The sequence below is a fragment of the Rhincodon typus genome, chromosome 7, assembly GCF_021869965.1.
Source record: "Rhincodon typus isolate 14 chromosome 7, sRhiTyp1.1, whole genome shotgun sequence".
Classification (NCBI taxonomy): Eukaryota; Metazoa; Chordata; class Chondrichthyes; order Orectolobiformes; family Rhincodontidae; genus Rhincodon; species Rhincodon typus.
The window spans coordinates 46,349,355-46,376,962 of NC_063338.1; the positions used below are offsets into that span (position 1 = coordinate 46,349,355).

Consider the following 27,608-nt stretch of genomic DNA (forward strand, 5'->3'; position numbering starts at 1 on the left):
AAATGGCAGTATGGCTAGAAGTCAGGTTGGTGTATAGCTTGGAAGGGACATGCAGGTGGTGGTATTTCCATGCATCTGCTAACTTTGTCCTTCCAGATGGTTGAGGTTGCAATATTGGAAGGTGCTGTCAGAGAAGCCTTGTTGCGTTACTGCAGTGCAATTTGAAGATGGTGCACGTTATTACCACTGCAGTGGTAATGAAGGGTGTAAATGTAGACCAGGATATATAGGGTACCAGTAAAGTATGCTGTTTTGGCCTGGATCATGTCAAGCTTCTAGTGTTGTATTCCGTCACACTGCTGACTTATTCCTTGTAAATGGTGCACAAGCAGTGGGGAACTAGGAATCAAGTTGCCACAGAATTCCAAGCTTCTGATCTGTTCTTGTAGCTGCAGTATTTATGTCTGGTCCAGTACAATTTCTAGTTGATGGTAATGTCCTTGGTGTTGAGAGTGGGCATGCTATTGAAGAAGGAGCAATGGTTAAATTGCCTCTTGTTAGAGGTGGTCAGTGACCAGTGTCTCATCAGCTTCAATATCCAGGGAAGTTCTGAGCATTTGTGCAGTCAATTGTGAACATCCTCACTTCTGACTCTATGATGGAATTGATGAAAGATTTGAAGATAGTTGAACCCAAAACACTACCCTGATTCTGGCTGTGCTAGAGGATCTGAGCTATGAGGAAAGATTGAGTAGTTGGTGGTGTTGTTCTTGGAGCAGTGAAGTTTGAGAGGGGACCTGAAAGAGTAAGACAATCAGTAACCAGTGGGGGGAATGGATTTAAAGTAAGTGGTGTAGCATTAAGAGAAGAGTTGAAAAAAAATTCTCACCCAGAGGGGTTGAAGTCTGGAACTCACTGCCTGAAAGAATGTATTAGTCAGAAACATTCAAAGCATTTAAGCAGTGTATAGTTATTCATTTGTGTTGTCACAACCTATGGGCCAAGAGCTGGAAAGTAAGATTAAGGTCTTTGTTGACTGGCATGGATACAGTAGGCCATATGGCCTCCTCCAATGCTGTAAATATATTGAGTCAACCACAACTGTCTTCCTTTTGTGTTTGGTATGACTTCAATCAACCAAGGAGCGGAAGTAATCTCATTTGGCCCGTAGAGCCTGTTCAATAATTCAATCAATTCATTGAATTGTTCATTCAACCCTGTTCATTCAATAAAATCATGACTGATCGACTTGTGTTTCAAATTTCACATTTCCATCTACATCTCTGAGAAATCTATTTGTGTGACAAGATCCTGGGTTTAAGGTTTCCTCTCCAATCAATTTTGTTTATTTTCAGTGTTCGTACAGAATTAATAGTATTGTAAGAGTCATTGTGGCTCAGCTAGTAGTCTTCACCTCTGAAAATTCATGTTTATTCCCCTATGGATGTAGGTTTGTAATCTAGGCTATCCCTCAAGTAGACTGCTGTGGGAGTTGAGTAATGCCCTGGCCATCAAGGCCATGTTTGACCTGGGGGGTGTGAAAATAGGGACATGGGCAAGTCTCTAGTTAGAGTCGTACCTAACGCAAAGGAAGGTGGTTGTCGTTGTTATTAATCACCTTGGCTCCAGCACTTCTCTGAAAGAGTTCCTCAGGGTAGATATTTTCTGACCAACGTGTTCAGTGATGTTATGTGACCCCTCTGGAGCAGGTGGAACTTGAACCTAGGCCTCCTGGCTCAGAGTTAATGACGCTACCACTGCACCACAAGAGCCCTGAGTTCTTCAAGGTAATGTCCTAGGCCCAACCATCTTGAGTGCTTCATCAATCACCTTCCTATGCTGAGTGCACACTGTTCAGCACTAATTGTGATTCCTGACATGAAGCAGGCCATGGCCAAATGCAATAAGTCCTGGACAATATGCAGTTTTGGGCTGACAAGTGGAGAGTACCATTCACACCAAACAAGTGCCCAGAAATGACCATCTTCAACAAAGTAGAATCTAACCGTTGCCCCTTGACATTCAATGGTATTCCCACCCCACTAAATCTCCAACTCAAATCAATGTCCTCAGTGTTATCATTGACTAAAAACTGAACTGGACTAACCATGTGAATACTGGCCACGTGCAGGTCAGAGGCTTGGTATCCTGTAATGAGTGACTCACTGATTCCCCAAAGCCTGTCCACCATCTACAAGATAACCCCCTTGTCTGGATGAATGCAGCACCAACAAGGCTCGATCCAACACACAGCAGCCTGCTTGATTGGAAACACTTCTAGTGTTGATTTGGTTGACAATCAAAACTCAGCGGCAGTATATGGCATCTACAAGAGTGCAGAAAATGCTGAAATAATATATACTAGTATAATAGTATAAATAGTATAATAAAAGACATGGTAACAGAACATTTGGAAAGCATTAATGGGAATAGGACAAAGTCATCCTGGGTTTAAGAAAGGAAAATCATGCTTAATAAATTTATTGGAGATTTTCGAGAATGTAAATAGTAGAATAGACAAGGGAGAACCTGTGGATGTGATGTATTTGGTTTTTTCACCAGGAACACAGTCTCAAGATATAGGGCACACTCAAAGCAGAGTGTACCTGTGGAATTCTTTATGCCAAAAAGCTGTGGAGGCCAAGTCACTGTATTCAAGCAGGATATAGATAAACTTTTAAATTTCAACAGCATCGGGGTTGCGAGGAGAAGGTGGGAATATGGCATTGAGAGAGAAGATCAACCATGATTCTGTCGAATGGCAAAATGGCCCACTGTTGCTCCTAGTTTTTAAGATGGACTGCAGAAATTCACCAAAGCTCTTTCGACAGCATTTTCCAAACCCACAGCCACTCTATTAAAAGGACAAGGATAGTAGAAACACCTGAATGTTATCACATGCTCGTTCCTCTCCAAGCCCCACACAATCTGGACTTGGAAATGTATTGCTGTTAATTCAGTATCACTGGGTCAAAATCTCCTGGAACTCCCTCCCTACAGTATTGTGTGCCTGCTTACACTGAATGAACTGTAAAAGTTCAAGAAGGGAACTCACTATCACCTTCTCAAAGGCAAGCTAGAGTGGGAAATAAATGCTGGCTCAGATAGGAACACTCACATCTCATAAATTAATAAAACCCCTTGGATGGATGTTAGGGATTCCATGGCATGAATTGGACAACTTTTGGTTTGCTTCTGCAATAGTCCTGAGGATATGATAACTACATATAATAAATATATTGATTTTCTTGTATAACATGTGAAGATAGTACAGGGATGTTGGGACTGTGCTCTTCTAGAGGAAAGAACAGGGAAGATTTGATACTTTTTTTTTTAAGAGTCATGTGGGGTCTACACAGAGCAGACAGGGAGAAATCTCCTGCACATAAAAGGATCAGGAGCCATTGGGCACGGTTTGTGTTTTGCAAAAAAAAAATTGCAATGTGAGATAATCACTTTTCAGTGTCAAAATGCTCTAATAGCCGGTATAGATACATTGGGCTGACTGGCCTCCAGTGTATTTGTAATTATTGATTCCCCTGCCTCGAAAGAAGGTATGTACCATCAGATGTAATTTCACAAATACTTTGTAGAACTGAAGCAAAACATTCTTTCTTTATGTTCAATTCCTCTTTTGATAAGGGATAACATCCTATTAACTGCCTTGATTGTGCACGTACTTGCATGTTAATTTTATGACTCATGCAGCAGAACACCTAAATTTCTTCGCATCCGCATCTTAGAATTTCATTTGAAGTAATTCTCTGCATTTCTATTTTTCCTGCCAAAGTAAACAACTTCATACTTTCTAACATGATATTCCATCTGCCAAATATTTGTCCACACTCAACCAGTCTATATCCATCTACAACTTCTTCACAACGTACTTTCTTAATTATCTTGGTAGTGTCTGTGAATTTAGCTGCCATGCCTTCACTCCCCTCATCTAAGTCATGAATATAAATTGTAAATGTTGAGGCTCAGCATAGGCCCCAGCACAGATTCCTGTGTATTCCACCCATCACCTGCCAATCAGACAAAGACCCCTTATGTGTACTCTGTGCGTCAGCCAGCCAATCTTCTATTCATGCTAATAATTTATGCCCTAAATCATGAGCTTCTATTTTCCACAATATCCTTTGTGGCATCTGATCAAATACCTTCTGGAAATCCAATTGTATTACGTCTACAGGATTTTCTTTATCCACAGTACATGCTACTCTTCAAAGACCTTGAATAAATTGGTTTAGAATGACGTCTCTTTGCCAAAACAATGGCGACTGTTTCCAGTTATCGAGAGTTTTGTCAGGCAGAGCTATAATCTCTTTAATGATCAATTCCAACAGCTTTGCCAATGACAGATGTCAAGCTAACTGGCCTATTTGTTTTTCTGTTTTCTACCACTTTTCCATCTTGCGTAGAGAATTTTCCCCACAATTTCCACTGACTCCAGTTTTTTTCTGTGGTTCCTTGATGCTATACTTAGTCAAATGATGTTGAAGGCTAGAGGACTTTTGTCCATGTTTTGACCAAGATTGTAATGAAGTCTGGACTTAAGTCTTTGAGGAGTGCTAACTGAGTGTCAGTGCACAGGTTTTGATAAGCAGGTGTTTTTGATGGAATGTTCAGTATCCCTTCCAACACTCATTTATCAGACTAGAAGCTAATCTTGTATCTTGGTCACGATTGCTGGTGAACCATTTACAAGAGGTTCTACAGATATGAAGGCAATATTTAAATCTGATAAATACTTCAATTTTGTAGAAAGTTGAATTGTTGACAAAGAAATTTGTGCAAAGTTAAGCATTCTAGAAGGAAGTTCAGCAATGGAGATATTTTTGTGAATAGAGGGAATAGTGAGGTCAGGAATGCTAATAGCAATAAATTGCCTTTGTATAGCATTTTAACATTGAATAGTGTTCTTAAGCACTTCAAAAGCAGGAAGAAAAATACATCTAGAACCAAAGAGATACAAGTGGTATGACTGATATTCTGTTGAAAGAGGTGATTTTGAAGGAGAAAACACCAGAAGGGTTTAGAAATGGAAAGGTTGTAGAGCAAGTTGATTATGGTAGTGGTTAGATTTGGTGGAGAAAATGAAAGAAAGCTATGAGATCTTGTAGATCTGGAAAAGATTAAAAATTTAAAGACAGGATTTAAACATATATTAGACTTTTAAATTTGAGGGACTGAAAAAAACCAAGAGGCCAGGATGGATTAGGGATAGTCAACATGGCTTTGTGCTTGGGAAATCATGTATCACTAACTTGATTGAATTTTTTGAAGAAATAACAGAGGATTGATGAGAGCAGGGTGATGGACATGATCTATATAGACTTTAGTAAGGTGTTCGACAAAGTTCCTCATGGTAGACTTGCTAGCAAGGTTAGATCACATGGAATACAGGAGAACTAGCTATTTGGATACAGAACTGGCTCGAAGGTAGAAGACAGGTGATGGTGAAGGGTTGCTTCTCAGTCTGGGGACCTTTGATTAGGCATGTGCCACAAGGATCAGTGCAGGGACCACTGCTTTTTGTCATTTATATAAATGATTTGGATGTGAACATACGAAGTATGGTTAGTAAGTTTGCAGATGATACCAAAATTGGAGGTGAAGCAGAGAGTGAAGGTTACCTCAGAGTACAATGGGGCCTTGATCAGATGAGCCAGTAGGACAAGGAGTGGCAGATAGTTTAATTTGGATATGAGGTACTGCATTTTGGAAAGGCAAATCAGGGCAGGACTTATACATTTAATGGTAAGGTCCTGGGAAGTGTTGCTGAACAAAGATACCTTGGAGTGCAGCTCCACACTTTCTTGAAAGTTGAGCCATAAGTAGGTAGGATAGTGAAGAAGGCATTTGATATGCTTGCCTTTATTGGTCAGTGCATTGAGTATAGGAGCTGGGAGATCATGTTGCAGCTATACAGGACATCGGTTTGGCCACTTTTTGGAGTATTGCGTGCAATTCTGGTCTCCCTCCTATAGGAAGGATGTTGTGAAACTTGAAAGGGTTCTGAAAAGATTTACAAGCGTGTTGGCAAGGTTGGAGGGTTTGAGCTCTCAGAGGCTGAATAGACTGGGGCTATTCTCCCTGGAACGTTGTAGACTGAGGGGTGACCTTATAGAGGTTTATAAAATTGAGGGGCGTGGACAGGGTAAATAGACACAGCCTTTTCCCTTGGGCAGGAGAGTCCAAAACTAGAGGCCATATGTTTAAGGTGAGAAGGGAAAGATTTAAAAGAGACATAAGGGGCAACTTTTCCAAACACACACCATCCTCTGTGAAATAAGTTGCCAGAAGAAGTGATGGAGGCTGGTACAATCATAACATTTAAAGGCATCTGGCTGGGTACATGAACAGGGAGAGTTTAAAGGGATATGGGCCAAATGCTGGCAAATGGGACTAGAATAATTTTGGATATCGGTCCAACTTGTCTGTGCTGACCAGAAGGGTCTGTTTCTGTGCTGTACAGCTCCGACTTATTGTCACAAGTATACGAGTGATGGCTGAGCAGAACTTGGTGTGACATAGAATATAAGCAGGAAGGTGTTGCAAGAAGTGAAGTTTATGGATTATGGAAGAATATTGAAGTCCTCATGTTTAGGGTTATGTAGGTATGGATGAGGATTTGATATCAGGTGGGCAACAAGTAAGCACAGAGTATAGGGGCACAAACTGTAGATGTTTAGTGTTGGGTCAGTTTTTATAAAAAAAAAAGCAAGGTAGACATTAAACCAGCCCCCACCTGTTCATTCAAAAATATCAATGCTGATAAACTTAACAATTAACTGGATGTAAATGTTCCTCTGAGAAACTGAAATAATTTAAATTTTCTTTGGCTGAATAGGAAGGTTAGAACTCTCTCAAATCCTTTTCATGCATCACCCTTGTGCTCACCGACATAACATTGGCTGTCAGTTAAAGGATGACTCTCTTTTAAAATTCTCATCTTGAGATCAAATCTTCCCGTTGTCGTGCAATTGTAGAAAATAGCTGTGCCAGCTCTGCTGAGAGCAAAGCTGTGCAAATAACTCACTGGGTGGGGATATTGGGTGTTTGGGAGAAGTGGAATGAAGAAGAGTTGTAATCAAAATGGGGGAAAGTGTTAATGCCTTAAGTTGTTAAATTCAAATGTTGAGTCCTGAAAGCTATATAATGCCTCAGCATAAGATGAGCTGCTGTTCCTTCAGCTTGCATTAGGTTTCACTAGAGCACTGCCTAGGACAGAAACATTAATGTCAGAGCAACATGGTGTACTGAAATAGCAAGCAACCAGAAGGTCATTGTTATGGACCAGAATGCAGGTGTTCCTGCAAAATGTAACCCAGCTGTGTATGATCATGCCAATGTAGACATTGTGAGCACTGAATACAGTAGATTAGATTTGTAGGGCTACCTATTTTCCACTGTTAATACCTTAACAGCTATTCTGCATCTATGTCTCTACTACCATTAGCATGAGCTTTGGGCAGCCTCACCATCTGTTCCACTTGCTTCTCCTCTCTCCTCTCCCTTTGTCAATAGCATGAAATCGTCAATTCCCAGTTGCCTTCGATTCAGAAGTGCTGTATGGGACTCAACATGTTAACTGCTTCTCAGTCCACAAGCTGTCAAACCTGCTAAGTTTCATCAGCACTTTTTTTTTTAATTCCATGTCGCCAGAATTTGTCATACTTTGCAAATATGCTGGCAAATAAAAACAGTGTATACCAAAACATTTAAGTAATTGCTAACTTGTTTATGAAACTGAAAACGCTAGCCAAAAGACTTCAAATTTAGAGCTTTTCGTTGTTTCCTGCAATTCTCCTCTTAGTCAATTTGACTGTAGGGCCTAGTAATATCTTGGGGTGATTGTCAATTTATCTGGATTTTGTACATTGCTAAATGATGTAAATATAATGTCTGTTTAGCTGATGCAACGAGCATTTTCCATCAAATTTTGGCAATGTTTAAATGACGTGACATAAGTTGCATTGTTTTTCAGCTCTTCCTAGTCAAGTTCTTCCCTTGGCATTAAAACCTTGTTTTGAGTATTGTTCCGTGGGCACCTCCAAATGCTTAATTTATTGAACAGCTGCAGCAGTGAGTGTCAGTAGATTGTGGGCAGCCAGATTCTGTCCTTTCCTCATCCATTCTTATACTTTCAGCATTGGTCATGGGATAGTGATCCAGATCAGCCATCGGAGCTGAATTTTCCCCCCTTAACCCATGTGACTTCAGGCCAATTGGTGTCCCTACTTCCCCTTCAGCTGATATCGATTTATTCAGCTAATCTCCAAGATGATCATGGTATATCTGGTACTGTGACTAACTGGATAAATTTTTGTGAATTAAGTTGTATTGTTTTGAGAAAGCTTTTCAAATAATCTGAATGATCTAATAATTTGATATAAATCAACAGTTTGGAAGCAGACACTGCAAGTATGAGGGAGCAGAGGGATATACATCCTTGGAAAATAGACGACAGGTTTAGAAAGAGGATCTGGATCGGTGCGGGCTTAGAGGGCCAAAAGGCCTGTTCCTGTGCTGTAATTTTCTTTGTTCTTTGTTCTATGACAAAAATACCTAATTATTTTGCAATATACTTTCATATTATTTATATTATAATATTTAGGTTTGTTGAATGATGAGAACTTTGCCAAATGTAAAAAGGGAGTCAAAGTTATTAATTGTGCTCGAGGAGGTATTATTGATGAGAAAGCGTTACTTCGGGCATTGGAATCTGGACAGTGTGGTGGTGCAGGACTGGATGTATTCGAAGAGGTACGAAGAAATTATATATTGAATTGCCTTTCATTAGAATTGTTGAAGTGTATATTGCTGGAATTTTGTTTCTCTCCTACAATCAGTAATGTATAACAATTTTCAAACTTTGAATTTATTTATTGTAATTGTGTTTATATTGCTTTACATCAACTTAATGCTTCGGTGAATTTCCTTTTGAAGTGCACTGACTCTTGTCACGTAGTTCTGGTCAACTTTGTAGTGTTTATCTTGTGCAAAGATGTTTTTGGATATTGAGTGAAATAGAGATAATGCAAAAAGGTGAAATTAAGGTAGATGATCTGCTATAATCTCATTGAACATCAAAACAGCTTTTGGAGGAGCAAATGACCTACTCCAACTTTTATCTCTTTGTAGCCTTACATACCACTTTACCATTTCCTTCTCTTACTGGAGGAATGTCAGGCTAGAACATCAGCCTTTCTGCTTGTACTCCATGAGCTTGACTAATTTGCCTGAGCAACTGCTGTTCACACATGTAGAGAATCCTGTTGGGGTTGGAAGATGAAGAAGGTGCCTCAAGAAGAGCATTAGTGCAGCATTCAGAAAATGAGAAAAGTGAACTCGGAGTCTATTAAGTGCCTTAAGATCTGATAGGAGCTTTAATGTTGGGCCAATTTCAAACTGAGACATAAAATGTCAGTATTTATGGCTTAAGGAGAATTGTTCTCCTTCGGGGCCGTTTCTCTACAATTAGGGCACCAGTGTTAATTACATTGAAACAAAAACAGAAATTGCTGCAAAACCTCAGCAGATCTGGCAGCATCTATGGGGAGAAAGCAGCGTTAGTGTTTCTGGTCTAGTGACCCTTCTTCAGCAAATTCTGTTTTTGTTTGATTTCCAGCATTCGCAGTTCTTTTTTTCCCCAACTTCAGTGAAAGCAACCTGTACCACACTGATCAATAATTATATCTGGGTTCTTTCTGAATTGTGTGGTTCAGCTATCGACTAGGCAAATGTGCCAGAAACTACTAGTTTAAAAAAAAAAAAAAAAAAAAAATTCAACAAAAAAATGCACAGAAGCAGCAATTTGAATATAATAACAAGCAATTTGCTATAGATATCAAAGTTAGTGAAATCTTGCTACATAACTACCATCGACTATTTGCTTTATCTCGCACGTTCCAAACTTAAAATGTAAAAGTGTCTTTTTAGCCTTTGTCAAAACTTGATTAAAATGGATGATATAAGCACGGTTATGATAACTGTGGGAACCTGGAATGTATCCAAACAGATCTGATGTGTTGAGGTCCAGTATAAAAGGTTATGTAAATATGTCCATGACAACTATACTTTGTCCCAGATAATTTCTAAGCCCTTGTAGCAGCTGTTTTGGGATACAACTGTCCCATAATATACTTATTCTTGGGGTCAGGATATTTATCCCCTGGTAAAATTTGAAATTTATGTACTGTATCAAATTAAGAAAAGAGAGAATTAATTGTTATGTTGGAATCTGGTATGTTTTCAGGACTGTTTTTGAAAAGCTAAGGCTACAAAAGTGAAGCCACAGCTAGATAGTTCATTGATACTTTGTTTGGCACCGAGTGTTGTTTTGCTTCCAAAATAGTCTCTGCAGCATGTGCACATGATTCTGGTGTGAACTGCTCCAGATGCCATTACGATGACGGCTTTAGTGAATGTTCAGTCAGCATCTCCTGAAAGCATATAGAACTTCAGATTATAATGCTAATAGCATGTGATGCTGATTTGATACCTGTGCTGCTTCTTGAAGTTCAGTGCTCAGATCAGAATCAGTGCCAGGGTACTACTTCGTTTGCTGGTGACATTAGAAAAAGTCAGAATGTATGAAACCTTATGGAATGAGCAGAGTGAAAGTTCACAGTCAGAAAGTTTCAGTGCAAGTCTGGATGGTTCAGCATTAACATGTGCCTATTTGGATGGCACTGGAATGTCTGGGGAGGCAGCTAGTGTTGACACAAGCAGGGGATGAATGCTCTGCCCATTTGAAGAGAGTCATTGAAGAAGGTAACAATGCAATCAGAAAAACAAGTTTTTAAAGTTGCTGAAATGGGGCTTTTTTAGAAAACTTGTATTCTAGAGAGAGTGCTTTTCGCAGGAGATGATGATGTCAGGATTTAAAGCTACGAAAAATGGCCTTACAGTTTGGTTTTTTGGGAACGCTGCAGGAGATTCAGTTTTTAAACACTTAATGGCATACAGGTCCAAGAACAAGGATGTTGAGGCATTACACAAAGGAGCATCTGCATGACATATAGCAATCTAATAAGAAAGCTTGGATTACAGGCCCACTGTTTCAGGAATGGTTCTGTCCATATATCATCCCCACCTCCTGAAGAAGAGCCATATCAGACACTCGATGTTAACTCGCTTCTCTCTCCACTGATGCTGCCGGACTCCTGCTCTGAGTTTCTTGGGCATTCTGCATTTTTGTCATCCCTGCAAGAAGGGCATATTGTGAGAAAGCTAAACGTGCCTTCAAGATATTGCTTTGGTTGAATAATTGCCTGGGTCATCTCATCAGCCTTAATGAAGTCTATGAAAATGTGAAGATGCTTTTCCTGCCACACAACACAATTTCATCATTGAGATATAGTAAGAACTGCCGATGCTGGAGTCAGATAATACAGTACGGAGCTGGAGGAACACAGCAGGCCAGGCAGCATCAGAGGAGCAGGAAAGTTGACGTTTCGGGTCGGGACCCTTCAGAAATTCTGATGAAAACAGAAGCCTGCTGTGCTCCTCCAGCTCCACGCTGTGTTAACAATTTCATCATTGCTCATGAGTCAGAGTAGCAGCAGCCTTCAAGGCCTAGTAACTTCACTGTACTTTGTTTAAACTCAGCAAGGCAAAAAATAGTGTGCCATCACTGAGGGAATTTTGACGTGGCCACAACATCCTCGACAGCATGGACAGTATTGCTGACGATTGGAGTAAAATCACATCAATATGCCTGAACAGTGTGTGGCAGAAATTGTGGTCCAAGTTTGTCAGTGGCCACAAAAAGCCTTTGTCGTCCCTGAAGTTCAACATAAAACCTTGACCTTGGCAAGGGAAGCTGGCTTTGATGAAGTGAATGAAGCTGATGTGGTGGGATTCTTTGCATTCCATGGACAGGAATTGTTGAACGAGGTCTCAATGCAGTTCAGGAATTAACATGCTAAAGAGGAAGGCATGTGCTGAAACACCACCCATGCAAGTTTTGTCAGAGACAACTGTCAACACCTTTCCAATCACTGGTGAGCTTATGAATGTGTTCAAGCTCTGAACAAATTGCCACAGGGCTATCACCTGTGATGAAGGTTCACATACATTATTATTGTTGCTTGGGAAATTGGTTCTAAAGTGGAGGAAAATTGATATTAGGTCTCACTTAGTTCTGAGGAAGGGTCACCAGACCTGAAACATTAACTGATTTCTCTTTACTGCTGCCAGACCTGCTGAGCTTTTCCAGCAACTTCTTCTGTGTTTCTTTTAGATTTGACTTGTTTGGTTTCAGGCAGCCAGAAAATCATGGTGAATTTCAAACAAAAAGGTAACTTCAAGAAGTCATGTGACTAGATAAAGAAACCGCAAGCTAAAGAAACCGCAAGCTAAAGAGAGAGCAGAAGCCCAGATATGGTTACATTTAGAGACAAGTGGTATTTCTCACCATTCTTCATTATTATCAGTCCAAGCGTTACAGAGTTGCTTAAAAGAAACCAGAAACACGAGGCGACAGAGGAAGACAACCTCCAAAGCTATGGAAGATAAGGTTAAGGAACCTACGTTATGTAGCAAGTGAGCTGAGTTACCAGCTAATTTAAGAGTCTGGGCAGAAAATATCATCGACTGAATGCAGAAATTGCTGACAGCCCTGCCAGCTGAACAAGGAGATTTAGTGTGGAGATGACCCTTCAATGAGGTTTGAGTAATGTTGCTTTGATAAAAGGATCAAATCTTTCTGATATTTTTGTAACAAGATCGTTTTGAATAGTTTGTGTTTTCATTTTACAGAATAAACCTTTATATTCTTTTGTTTAAAGTACATCGACAGTTTTTTGTGAATATACTCTGACTGATCTCCGTGGTAAACAATAGGTAAAATTAAGGCCAGGTCAAACCCTGGGATCTGACTTGTCTTGTATTACCTCAGTTGGGATCATAACACATCTTGTCAAGTCACCCATAGTATCTTATATAATCAATTTTTCTCACATTTCACGTATAGACTTCAACCATTCATCTGGTAGTACTGAACTTCAGTGCTGATAAATACTTTGACAGAATGTATTTTTGCCTTCCAGTCGTCAAGACAATTTACAAGAAATATCAAAGTAAAAGGAAAACAACATTTATCCTGCGCAATAGCTAAGTTCTGATTTATTGGCAAGTGGGCTCTGATTGGTAGTGTTTCAATAGGGAATGCACCAGTTATTGATGCCAAACTTTGTTTAAATTTTAATCGAGAGATTAGCTTTGATTAGTCGTGGCATTGCCCTGAGAAATGAACCAGAGAATGGCTGTCACCTATTTTGGTAAGTTGAAACAGGCACAGTGTGCATATGATCTTTTTGTCTGTAAGGAATAGATACCTGTGTTAATATGTAGCCGCCAGCATATACAAGTGCTCTAAACTCAGAGGCTGACTGACAATCCTAAGTTAGTTGTTGGCATAATTCTTCACACAGTCAGAATTATGTAGCCCATGATGTTATCTTGTTTGCAGAATCTGATCTAATCTGAGTTTTGCAAGCTTGGGCTGGTTGGGTACTGTCAGCACCTTACTTGCAAAGAGACAGGACAATATACTGTTTGATACAATCTGCCAGTCTTTGGGATGTACGGCTTACATATCTAGCAACGAAGTTCATCTACCACATTATTTATTTGTGACTATATTGCTTGAAGGAATATCCTGTTAGTGGTGCCTCTTCTATTGAGCAGAACTTTTATCGTATGCAGTCTTTGCAGGGTAGGGGATTGTCTTATTTTTAAGGAAGGTAATCAGAGTACTGTTTTCAAACACAAAATAGTGAATATTGGAGCTTTTTGTATTTTAAATACATGTATGAAATGCCCTCTTTTGGCCTTTACTAATCAGAGTTCGCTTGCCAACCTGTCACCACACTCCTCTCCCACAGTATAAATGTTGTTTTTCCCTTTTACTGTAGTTCGTCTTGTGAATTGTCTTGGTGAATGTAAGACAAAATCCTTGACAAAATGCTTTTTTACAACAATCCTTCACTTCTGTATTCTTTCCTCCTCATTTTCTCACATGATCACTTTTGAATTTTCTGTATAGGATGGGTTTATAGGTTATAATACTAATCAAAGAATTAAAATATTGATAATTACATTAATTCACCACATTAACTTACCAATACTATACACTCTATAAAGAATAACCTAGATATAATTATTAATTTCTCAACATTCTCTTGTAATAATAAAAGCAAAATACTGCAGATTCTGGAAATCTGAAATAAACAAAATGCTAGAGAAGCCCAGCAGGTCTGGCAGCACCTGTGGAAGAGGAAGTCAAGAACCAGGATCTTATCAGGCCAATAGAATCACATCCATCAGACAACAAACTTCTGGGGAAGCCTCCTCTGTGTGGTGGAGATCTGAAGGAACTAAGTGCCTTTCAGGAATTTAGGTGGCCACTGTAAGGCTTTTCATGATTGAATTCACCAAAGGTGTTAGTCCTTCCTGTGGAATGCTGCACACTAATCAAAGGCTAGTGGCTCATCATTGCCATCAATTCACATTGAAGTGGTGACAGCTGGTGGTCGTGCACCCACTATAGGTCCAGGTTCATTATGGGATCACCGGCCCATGAGGAGTGAGGACTGAACTGTTTTTAGGGGAGAGGATTGCCTCAGTAATTCTGCTTGACTAGGGCTAGTGTGGAGAGAATATATGGTGTTGATTTTCCCAATTATTGATAAAATGTCTAAATTCTTCATTTGTAAATTGAAGATCATTGTGTCATGTCAGGATGATGTGTTTGTAAGCAAACTAACATCCTTTTTAAGAGATAGAAACAAGTTTCAGGAAGATGCTTTACAGAAGCTCTTGATCACATTTGCACTGTCACTTTGTCCCAACCAAGCATTGATTAAAGTGCTCAAATTGAAGACAATAGCTAGGTGCTGTTTCTCAATTCGAGAGTGCAACATTGGCTTAAATGCTGTGGATGAAGATACAATTGGTTATCTTTGCTGCATAAAAATTTTATCAAGTCTTGTCTCACCTGCATCTCACAGCAAATTACTTCTTCATTTGTCTTGGTACCTTAGTATTAGTGGTGATGTCAATGTTCTCTCGAATTGTGTGGCTGTGCAGCTGTTGAGAGTGTCAGTGCCATTCACAGCATTGACTTCCAGATGTTGCTTCTGCACATGGATCTGAGATCCAAGCAGACGAAAATACAATTGGCTGGAACATAGGTTGTCACCAATAGTTGCTTAGTTCTGGGGAAAGCTGCACTTTTTTTTTTCTCTGCTCCAAACTACTGCATATCTTTAGCAGTTAGCCTGTGTAGAGGCTCACATCTTGATAAAATAGGCAAGAAGTTTCCTATATGCTGCTTGAAACCAACAAAAGGCATTTTGTAAACATTAACTTGGTGCATATTTGCCATAGAACTGAATGAAAAGAAAAGGCAAAGTTGTATATAAACAGCTTTAAAAAAATTCTATGGATATTGCATGACTTAAATGGCGTCCAAGAAAAATGTTTACAATATGCTAAAACTGAGAATTGCTGGCAACATTCAATGTTATTTTGTTCTAAATTACGCATTCCCATTGTTATCTGAATTAAGGTTGTAAATGTTTGATGTTTTCAATTGCAGTGAATACTGCTTTGCTTTCTGTAGTACAGATGACAATTTCCATTGGTTTTTAACCATCAAAAATGCAAATAAAGAATCCTGCAGTCTCATTTTAAAGTTTGGTATTTTATGTTCTTGCTGTCAGGAACCACCCAAGAATCTTTCTCTAGTGAAACATCCAAATGTAGTCAGTTGTCCACATCTAGGTGCCAGCACCCATGAAGCCCAGAGACGCTGTGGAAAGGACATTGCAACTCAAATTGTGGACATGGTCACGGGCAAGTCATTAGTTGGAGTGGTATGTAGCATTGCTGCTATGTTATTTAAGCACTTTAAACAGGAAAATTATCTTGTAAAACTGAATGGAAAACATGAAAATGTCTTGCAATAAATGTCATTCAATAAAAGTATTTACATCAAGAGCAGCATAAAGGTTTACAGGTTTATTTTATCTGTAAGCAAAGCAACTACATAGAGAAAGTTATTTCAAACAGTTGGAAGTGTTTTAAAATATTTGAGAACTTGATTGTGAAACTTAATGTTTTAGCCTTTTATTTTATATTGTAAGTTGGTATTACTTTATTTTTAATGTTAGAATTGACATTTTTCTGTGTCCTTTGTTAGATTAATGCCCAGGCTCTTAGCCATGCTATGACCCCTGAAACCAAACCCTGGATCCAGCTTGGGGAAGCACTAGGTTTGGTGGCAAAAGCATGTACTGGACAAGGAAATGGTAAAATCAAAGCACAAGTTACAACACTAGGTAAGAGACATGATTTGGAAAGATATTGTCAGCAACCCCTTTTTCTATAAGAACTTTGCACCCTTTTAGCTGGGCTGTGTGGTCATGGTTGATGTTGGTGTAATGACATTAGTGTTAAAAGGGAGTTGATCTATGAAACGACCTAGTTATAAGTAGTCCTTTAAGTCTCACTTGTACTTTCTGGCTCCTAACCTGAATCCAGAATGTAAGCACACTGTCACTTATTTTGGGATCCAGGATGCCAAACGTGTTGTTCCCCTAAAAAATACTGGTCATAGCTGACCCTAAATTTTACTGTATCTGAAGTAATCACCTACTGTTAAATTTGCCCAGTAACAACAAGTTTTCAGTTAAAAAACTGTGCAGATTCCTGGATGATTGGTTTTCTAATTTGTATTGTGCGGAATAATCCAATATATTTTCCCTAACTGATTTTCGTTTTTTTTTTGCTATCTTGACTCCACTTCCATGGCTTGGCGAAAGAACACAAATATAATGCCTTTGGCTGTTTGACTTGCAAATTTAAGTTGAATACTAACATTGTTGACATTGGAGCAGAAGGATAATTGGCTCTACCCACATTGAGAGTCACAGCAGAAGGCATAAAAACAAAACAATGATTTTTAAAAGAATATGATTACTATTATGAAGTTTTTTTCCTGTAACCTTTAAGGCACATTCTTGAAAAATGCTGGGAACTGTGTTGCCACAGCTGTGGTAGTAGGATTGCTTAAAGGAGACTTGGAAAACCATGTCAATCTCATCAATGCATCCCTGTTCGCAAAAGAAGCAGGACTGGATGTAAGTTGGATATTTCATCCTTCTCATGAAAATAATGCCTATTTTTACCTGTTTTTAATTCAAGTTGTTAGAAGTTCATAATAAGAACCTTTTGCATTTACTGTCCATTTGGCAATGAATTGTGTGTTCGTGGTCAGAAAAGCTATTTTCTAAACATCATACTGGATTAGTAGAATTTTTGTAGGTTTTTGGAGTGCATCTTCATATACCAGTTTACTGAAGTACTAGCTGCTACCTGAAAACTTAGATACACTGACCTTTCATGATTTGTACTATTTGCTTGGATTTGCCATGATCTAGCCCATGATGCAGATTAAGAGAAAACAAATAACTTAGATGCTGGAGATTTGAAACAGAGTGCTGGAGAATACAACTGATTGGTCACTGGACTCAATGTTTAGCTGTGTTTTTCTCTCCACTGATGCTGCCAGACCTGCTGAGTTTCTCCAGCACTTGCTGGTTTTGATTTTTATGCAGATTAAAAGAGCAGGCTCTCCTGTGCCAGCAACTTCTTAACACTGGTTGACTTTAAGATTGTCTGCTTCTGTCGCTGAGAGTGAAATGGCTACAATAAGCACTCAAAACCTCCATCTAATGAAACAGCTTAAAGGTGGAAGTTTGTGGCTCTTTTTAGAGCTGATGTTTTTCTTCAATAATGAAAAGCGACCAAGCAATTTGAATGGAGGTGGTTGGAAGAGCAAATGCTATTTCTCCTATGCATCAAACTTGACAAATTGAAGAGGAACTTTTCTTGTTGCTGCTAAGGTAGATTATGTATACGTTTTAGCTTAATTTTCTAACAAGTTGGTGTAGGAGGCATTTTACCAGTAGTTCAGTTTGTATTCTGAATAGAATCATCAAAAAATACACAGCACTTTGACAACTAGCCAAATGCGCGGGCTCCACGCCTTTTGCTAAAGCATGATGTATTGCTACTATCGTAGTTGCTACGTGTGGCAATAAACATTTTATGCACTGCAAGCACAGGTGTTGACAAATTCTATGTTCACAATCTAACCATTTAACCTCACTGAATGGAAACTTGGAGAACCTTGGATATTTGTTTGGATGAATTCCTCTTTCCAGTGTGTCCTTTTTCTGAGCTTGCAGAAACAGCAATATTTGCAGATCAGGGAATAGGTAGGTTGCCTAAAATTTAAAGCATCTTTCCACGCAAGCTATTGTTTTCAAAGTATAACTTTGTTATTTCCTCTCTTGTTCTCCTATTGCCTTAGGTTCGCAGAGAGGTCAGCGGCCAAGACCAATATCTAGACTCTGCGTCATCCGTTCATACAGTAGAAAGTACATTCAAACATCCAGGCTTCTACTGCAATCTCAATTAGTGAAGCAGAGAACATAACTGAGAAGAAACAAGTGATGGTGAACTGGAAAATATGCAGTCCATTGGCTAAAGGGTCAGCTTGAAGCTTCCAGAAACTCATAAGCCCAAAATTAGATTTTAGAGGGCTAGGTTACAGATGTTCTGTGGTATAGCATCAGCACAACACTGCTGTTTTGCAGTCTGTTTGCAATATGCAGAGTTTTGGGATAACTGTAGAAGGCCACAAGTGTGCATTATTGTATTTTTTCCTATCCACTTTGCAGCCCATTGTTTATTTCCTCTCCAGAACGATGTGTATTACCAGTGAAGGTATTGAGTGCATCTGCAAATAATGGTTAGTTTGTCTTACAATGCTGGCTGATGATTAACATGAGTAAAACCATTTTGTATTTATGTAGCACCTTTGATATCAGGACTGGAGGCCAAAAATCTTAGTCAGAAAGATAGGTTTAAGGAGCATCTTAAAGAAGGAAAGAAAGACCGAGAAGCCGAGGGCTTTAGTGAGGTAGCTGAAGGCACAGCCATTAATGGTAGGACAATTAGGCAGACAAGTGACTAATTCCTTTATACAATCATCTTATGTCTCTCATTTGAATTGTCTGCCTTCTACTTGTTTCATGGCAATGTTGCTTATAGGATAAAATAAGGCTGTGATAACAGAATAAATCATATTGGGCGTTTTAACAAGTTTCATTCTGTTTCTTCTGACTGGGTAGATGGGCTCCTGACATGGGAGTCATTAGAGAAGATAAGGAAGAACAGAACATTAAATTACACAACAGTAGCTACAACCTGCAAGATAATACAGTTGCAGTTCATTATAAGTTATGAAAGAGCCATTGCATCTTTCATTTAGGCCTAAGCAAGTTGTAGTATATAACACCTCATTATCTCTGCAGGTGGGTCAGATGATTTGTTGGATTATAAGTGCTCAAGTCAGTTCACAAACCAGCATTTTCACTTTCTCTGCAACATTAGTAGCACTTTGGCATCAAATTTCATCACCTGTGTTAAATACAAAGAAATGTGTTGTGTTTCATTACATAAAACTGCCTGCTGTACACATGGAGATGTTTAAAATTCTGCTTTTTGTTTTGAAATCCATCAAACCTGAAATATTCAGAAGAGCAAATAACTTGAAGTTATTTAGTCCTTCATGTAATTTGTATTTGAAGTTTCTGGTCATCTTACTAAATAGAAAACTTGCTTGAATTGGGATGAAATCCCACTGTGGACCTTATGCCAATTCTAGGGTGACATTAAAGTACTGCTGCATTGTTGGAGATGTCATCTTTTGAATGCAGTACTGAAACACGGGTTCTGTTCATCTGCTGGACAGAAGATTTTGTGAAAGAATTTGAGTAAGAACAGTGCTTTTCTGGTGCCCCTTGCCAACCTTCCCAATTATGTATCACTACCAAAATGAGTTTATCTTTGACTTGTATATTTTGCTGCTTGGGCGATCTTTGCAAATTGGCTTCTTTTTGTTTGCCTACAAAACAGGGATCATAATTGATCATAAAGAATTTCATGATGTCCTAATCAACATGTTATGTAAATAATCTTTCTTGCAGATAACTGCTAAGCACAGCGATTCAACTCCAGAATTTTCAACTGACGAATGTGCACTGGAAATTTCAACTTCTGGTGTCTCCCATAAACTTGTGGGCTCTGTACAAGCAGGTGTTCCTGTGCTACTGGAAATTGATGGAGCAGTGTTCGGAAAAGTAGTTCCCCTCAAGGGAAACCTATTGATTTACAAATCTGCACAAAATCCTCACAATTTGGCATCTGTTGTGGGTAAGTAATGCAGCTACTAATTATACAGAATTTCCCTTATTGCCTTTTGACATTTCAGCATCTACATTTATCCACACTTGTTTTCATTCATTCCTCTTAACATGATTGATTAACTCACAAGTTTTCTTATGATGCAAGATTAGGTTAGATTGAGTAGTGGGGATGATGCAAAGAGGCTTCAAGACGATTTAGACTAGTTGAGTGAATGAGTAAATGTTTGGCAGATGCAATATAACCTGAGTAATTGTGAAGTTTCCTACTTCAGTAAGAAGAAATCATGGCAGAAAATTATTTAAATTGGGATAGATTGGGAAACGTTGATACATAAAGGGATCTGGAAGTTCTTGTACTGAAGTCACTGAAAACAAACATGCAGATGTAGCAAGCAGTTAGAAAGAGAAATGATATTTTGGGCCTTTTTATTGCAAGAGGACTGGAGAGCAAAGAAGTCTTTGTAGGTGTACAGGACCTTGATGAGATCAAACCTGGAATATTGTGTGCAGTATTTTGGCCTCCTTTACAGTAGAGAGTGCAGTGATGGTTCACCAGGCTGATTCCTGGGATGACGGCATTGTCGTATGAAGAGAGATTGCTTTGACGAGGCCTGTATTCGTTGGAGTTTAGAAGATTGAGAGGAGATGTCACTGAAATGTATGTCCAAATCTGTCAGAATTACAGACTGGATGCAGGTATGATGTTCCCCTTGACTTGGGTGCTTTAGAACAAGAGGCCACATTCTCAGAATGTAGAGGGTAAGCCCATTTAGGAATGAAATGAGGAGAAATTTCTTCAGTCACAGGATGGTAAACCTGTGGAATTCTCTATCACATTAGGCTGTGGAGACCATGTGACTGAATACATTTTTAAGAAGAAAGCAAAAATTCTAGACACAAAAGGTGTCAAGGGGTTTGAGGAGAGCATGGAAATGGCATTGAGATGGTGCTGCAGACTCAATAGGCTGAATGGCCTATTCCTGCCCTTATTTTCTACACTTCAGTGTTAATGTATGGCATTATAATAAAAACATTTGCTCCATTAGAGTTCAATTTCAACTATCCTGCCTAAGTAGAAACAAAGTACTGAAAGTATTCAGCAGCTCAGGCAGCATTTTACGTGACTGACTTAAGTGAAAGTTTTTCACTTGCTCACTAATGACCATTGATCTGAAACATATACCTTGTTTCTCTCTCATAGGTGTTGCCTGAGCCTGGTATTAGTAGTGTTTAATTCTGAAACTTGCAGGTGCTAGAAATTTGCTTTTATCCTCATTGGAGTCGCAAGTGGAGTATGTTGGGGGTTGAATCAGCATTACGTTAAAATGCTGGATGCTTGGCGATTTGGGACAGACTAGCAATGTTGAGTTGGTTATGATATTCTCCGGCATGAACAATGTTCAGTGTTTTCAGCACGTTCATTCAGGGCTGTTTTCAGGTTCACAGTTGACCTGCTTAATATGCTGCTACATTGCTGTTCTTCGAAGATTTGGGACATAATCAATTTTTACACTTGTGTTTTTTAAATGTCTATTCTTTGCATTTCTGGGCCCACATCTGAAGCTGGGGCCTTCAGAAATAGTCATAGAGATATTCAGCATGGAAACGGACCCTGCGGTCCAAGTCGTCCATACCAACTACGTACCTTAAATTAATCTAGTCCCATTAGCCAGCATCTGGCCCAAATACCTCCCAACCCTTTCTATCCAAAAATTCATCTAGATGCCTTTTTAAATGTTGTTTGTACCAGCTTCTCCCACCACCTCTGGCAGCTCATTGCAAATGTGCACTACCCTCTATGTGAAGAAGTTGCCCCTTAGGTCCCTTTTTAAATCTTTCCCCTCTCACCTTAAACCAATGCCCTCTAGTTTTGGATTTCCCTACCCTGGGAAAAGACCTTGACGATTCATCCTATCCATGCCTCTCATGATTTTATAAACTTTAAGGTCACCCCTCAATCTCTGAAGCTCCAGGGAAAATATCCCCAGCATATTCAGCCTCTTCCTATAGCTCAAACCCTCCAATCCTGGCAACATCCTTGTAAATCTTTTCTAAACCCTTTCAAGTTTCAGTACATCCTTCCCATAGCAGGGAGACCAGAATTGAATGCAGTATTCCTCACAAATGTCCTTCCTATAAAGATAGGGAGGGGAAAGGCAATGAAGGGATTAGAAGACAAGAATGAGAATTTTAAAATGGGTGTTTTGGTAAACTGGGAGCCAGCAACTATCTGTGTGATGAAACAGTAAGACATGATGCAACAGTGTTTTGGATGAGGAGCAGGCCATGGGATGTGAACGATGGACAGCTAACCAGGATTGCATTGCAATGTTTGAGCCTTGAGGTGATGAACACTTGGAAAGTCTTTCAGGAGCAAATGGAAACTCAAAACAAGTGATGTTACAAAAGCAGAAGGAGCGATTCTTTGTGGAGATAATTATGGGTTCAGTAGATCAAGACCGCATCAAAGAAAACTCCAAGATGCAAACAGTCTGGTTTAGCTTAAGGCAGGGGTATGAAATCAATGGTTAGGAAGCATAGCAAAAAGAGATGCGCAACATATCTATAATGCAACTGAATCCTCAGTGTAGGACAGTCAGGTGAAGGCAAGCCATGCCCTTTTTTTTTTAGAGCAGTAACTGCCATAAGCGATAAGTTAAAACATTTATTAACATAAATGGTGCAGAACAACAGTAGGACATTTAATCAGCTTTGCAGTGTATTCATCTCTGAAAGAGAGTCAGTTAAGTGGATAGAGGAATGGCTGATGAGGTAAGTAAATAAAGTGTTGGGGGGGGGCGACACAGTTCGTAGATAGCAAATTAGATATGGCAGCAGGGTAGTTAGGGTAGCAGGATGAATGAGTGAGTGGTTGAGAGGTGATGCTAGGGAGTTGTTGGGTCAGTGATGGAGGTATTCAGGAGCCTATCTGGACCCAAACTGAGCAGGTCAGTCAAGAGCAGTGAGGGGAGGTAGCAGGTGTCCGGTCTAGGACATTTTGGAGTGTAGATCCGGTAAAGCCAGGTCTGGAGCAGTTTGGGGATATCTGTACAGAATTAGGGAAGATTTAGGCAGTTATCCCCTTTGAAAGTCATTTTACTGTCTGAACTGGACATGGTGTCTTTTAACCAGTCCAGTCAAAAAATACACATCTTGCACATTTCCAGCAGTTCCAATTGGAACTGTTTAGACTTGATGAGGTTCAATTTCTGCTTTCTCAGGTAGTGAGTCTCATTTAGCTTCCTTGGGGTTTCAGTATTATGTATTTGATATTATATTACTATTCCCTATTCCATGGATTTCATAATTTTACTTTGGTAAAAATCAAATTTGGTCAAAATATTTGACTAAACTTCCCCAAAAGAGAGGTGCCTATTATGGCCTGTCATTTTTTCCCCTCTTTTTATCCACTCCCCACTTAAAAAAAAATCATTTATTTATAATTGATCTATGCATGGTTAAATAGGACCTGTGCTTCTTTTTTAAAAAAAAAAAAAAAAAAAAAAAAAAAAGTCGTGGACTTGACGTTTGCTCCAGTCCTTGAGCACATGATCGAAGCCAGAAGTTCAATGTAGTACTGTATTTTTGGAAATGCCATATCTTGGGGGATGTTAATTTGAGCCTGTAGCTATCTTCAGGGGAATTTAAAAGATACCATAGCCAAGTTTTGATGAGCAGAGTTCTCTGACCTAGCCAACACGATCTTTCAACTGACCCCACTAAAATAGATCAACAGATCATTCCTTTCGCATACTGTTTTGTTGGAACTTGTCCACTATGTGACTGTGGCATTTCCAGACAACAGCATAGATCAAAAAGTATATCATTTGGCTGTACAATACTTCAGGAAATCTTGGCCCTTATCCCTTAATACCACTGCTTAATTAAATTGTATCTATCTTATACTTAAAATTAAATATAAAAGTAAATCATTTGGCTGTACAATACTTCAGGAGATCTTGAGCATATGTAAGGCACTGTGTGAATACGATACTTCCGTACATGCTACAGTTTTCTCCACCTGTAATGCAATACATAACACCAGTGTATAATTGGCCCACATCCATATGAACACATTGGCTAAATTTTAACATACCACAGGGCAAAAAGTCATGAGTTCAAAATTATAATTTTATGAGAACACAAGAAAAGGAAAAGGTTGTTCAGCCCCTTGATCCTGTTCCACCATTCAAAGAGATCATGGCTGATCTGTGGCCTAATTCCATATACCTGCATTTGGCCCTTATCCCTTAATACCACTGCTTAATTAACTTGTATCTATCTTATATTTAAAATTAACAACTGAGCCTGCATCCACTGCTATTTGTGGAAGAGAGTTCCAAGCGTCTACCCCCCTTTGTTTGTAAAAGTGCTTCCTAACCTGTCTCTGAAGGGTATGCCCCCTAGTTCTAGAATCCCCAACCAATGGAAATAGTTTATCTACTGTATCTTGTCTGATATCTAGTGCAAGTCTGATTATAGCATCTTGGTAGTCAGTGCTCTACTGGAGGAGATGTTAAAGTGCAGGTTAGACATAAAAGATTGCATGACACTATTTGTAAAAAACGCAGAAAAGTTCTTGATTTCCTGGTTATTACCTTTTCCATCAATCAACATCATTAAACAGTTTAATTGAACATTTTGTTTATTGGTGTTTGTGAGACGTTGTTGTGCACAGACTGGCAGTTACATTCCACTACATTAGAATAGTAGACCACATTTTAAAAGTACAGTGGTAATGCACTATAATAATCAGAATCCTGCAATTGCTTCATGACTGCAACTACCGAGAAGAGGAGATTTTAAAACTTGTTTCAGGTAAGGTTGTGTGCTAACCCCCATACTACTAGCAACTAACAGACAGTGGCTATTCACCTCATGAACTATCAACTGCCTTGTGGTGTGAGTGTTAAATTTTAACCAGATAGGAAACTCTTTAACCTCCATCATCTCTATGCCATACCTAAATTAACCACTTTATTGATGTATAAGCAGCAGTTTGCTGCTGACTGCAATGTCATTACTCACTCTGCATTTTGCATGACAATCTCAGTCTTCAGTCTTCAATCTTGCATACTTGAAATTCAGCCCACCCTTGAATGTTGCTAAAACAAAATGGCTAAAACTTGTCCACAAGCTGCATGCTTTGACTCCAAATGCCTTAGTAATACCATAGAGAAGGCAAATGAAGTCAGTCCTGCATTCTGGATACCACTATCTCTGGTATGCCATGCATCATGAGCCATTATAGAAACATGCAACCCTCAGACATCCTTCGAATAAAAGGACAGCCAGTAGTAACCATGGCTGTAAAGTTCCTGGGAACATCCTGAGGAAATGAAAGATGTTATGTGAATGGAAATTTTTTAGTTATTTTCAGAATACTTTCCAGTTATCCATTACACTGTTTTCTGTTGTTAATGTGTTCAGACAATGTAGACAATTTTGTTCTGTGTACCCACAAGCCTTTTTTTTTAATTGTCTCACATGAGAAACTTTGTTGAGCACTTTAAAAGTTAGAGAAAGCTACATAAACTGGATTACCTTCATTTTAGTTGCTAAGGTGCCTTCTCAGAGTTCCATTAAGTTGGTAGGGAATGATTTGGTATTTATAAACAAGCTAACTGTTCTCTATAATAACAAAGTGTGAAGCTGGAGAATCTGAAGAAGGGTCCCGACCCGAAACGTCAGCTTTCCTGCTCCTCTGATGCTGCCTGGCCTGCTGTGTTCCTCCAGCTCCACACTTTGTTATCTCTGAATTCCAGCATCTGCAGTTCTTGCTATCTGACTGTTCTTGAACCCTCCTCTTGTCACATATCATAGTCCTGAAACATTTTCCTGATGTATATTTGTAAATGCTATTCTGTCTCAAAAAAAAAGTATTGCTATCTGAAAAGTCTGTTTCCTTTTTTCAAAATTTTTTGTATATTTTCCTTCTTTTAAAATCCTTTCTTAAAAATATCGTGTGCCTGCTGCATTTCCATTGAATTGCTCTTTTGTATGATCTCACTTTTATTCACGAATAGTTTTTTAAAAGTTTAATGATCCACTTCATAATACCATCTTGGACTAATTTTATCATTTGTCATGGAGTTGATAATGGCTTCAGGTGAAAATAAATTTTCTGCCTGTTTCTTTCTTTTTCTTCAGGTGTGCTTGCTTCAGCTGGAATTCAGATTGAGTCATACTGTGTTTCAGCTGTTTTGGATGGAGAACAGTGGAATATTATGAACATTGCTGCATTATTGGTGGATCTGAATCCTCTTCAGCCATATATGAAAGAGGTGATACAGCTGGCAATATGAGTGATCAAATTAATGTTATATTCTAAAAACCTGCAGCACGGTTTAGAAACAGGTTTGATCAAAAAGTAGCCAATAATTTTACATTACTGAACTTGCACTTCAACAAAGTTGCCTTTTCTTCAAATCTTTTAAAAGAATTACCTTGTTATCAAATAGTAATAATTTGAGTATTAGTAATAAAGTTATCAACTCATGATATCAAAAAACTAACAATCATTGTATAGACTGTACACTGTTTATTCACCAACTTTGTCTATTGTCAGCAACAGCATAAACTTAGTTTTTGTTGCAAAGTCTGTCATTGCAGTAATAAATATTACTTCTAAGCATGTTTGTGTAGTAGTATTATTAGGAATGAATAGCTTCAACATCCAATCACAGGTTTTGTGGTGCAAAAGGTGGCCATTCGGCCTAACATGCCCTGTACAGGCTCTTCAAATGAGCATCATTGCTGAGTGCTAATCTCCTGATGCTTCCCCATACCCTTGTTCATTATTTTTATTCAAATAAGCATCTAATGCCTTCCTGAATGCCTCGATTAAGCCTGCCTCCATCACACCTGCAGGCAGTGCATTCCATCAGTTTGCATTTTATCAATTCTAATCTTCTGAATTCTTTTTAGATAAATTTGGTTAACGTAACGAATTGCTGGTAAATTTGGTGTTACATTTCATGCTTTTTCACAACACATCATGACTATGGCAACTCGTATCATTCAATATTGTTGGAGACAATGTGAAGGAGGCTTTTAGTATCAAATACTAAAAGCTTCGTTTTTTTTTTAAGGTTTTTGGCTGAGCGATAGCACTTCCACATCCTAATCAGAAGGTTATGGATTAAAGCCTTGCTCTGAATTTGAGCGCTAATTCTCGGTTATCATTCTAGTACTGAATGAGAGTTGCGATCTGTTAGATGTGTTGTATCATATCCCAGGGTACAAGAAGAGGGAGGTTCTGCTGTATAAGCCAACACTTGTCTACCAGTAAATGTCCTATTTGGTCATTTTCTTAATTTCTATTTGTGAGGGCGTGACGTGCAAATTGGCTGGCTGTTACATTTCCCTACAATGATTACA

The 27,608-nt window shown here is 38.9% G+C and overlaps 1 protein-coding gene across 1 annotated transcript in view; it reads left to right on the plus strand.

The window, feature by feature from the left end:
• The window catches only part of phgdh (phosphoglycerate dehydrogenase), a 46,970-nt gene extending 20,108 nt beyond the window's left edge, over window positions 1-26,862 (plus strand). Inside the window, exons 7-12 of the mRNA XM_020516949.2 lie at window positions 8,561-8,709; window positions 15,675-15,827; window positions 16,154-16,292; window positions 16,966-17,093; window positions 20,010-20,235; window positions 26,379-26,862. Of these exons, the coding sequence (XP_020372538.1) occupies window positions 8,561-8,709; window positions 15,675-15,827; window positions 16,154-16,292; window positions 16,966-17,093; window positions 20,010-20,235; window positions 26,379-26,533 (950 nt within the window). The 3' untranslated portion in view covers window positions 26,534-26,862. The remainder of the gene's footprint in view (window positions 1-8,560; window positions 8,710-15,674; window positions 15,828-16,153; window positions 16,293-16,965; window positions 17,094-20,009; window positions 20,236-26,378) is intronic.
• Window positions 26,863-27,608: the final 746 nt, after the last annotated feature.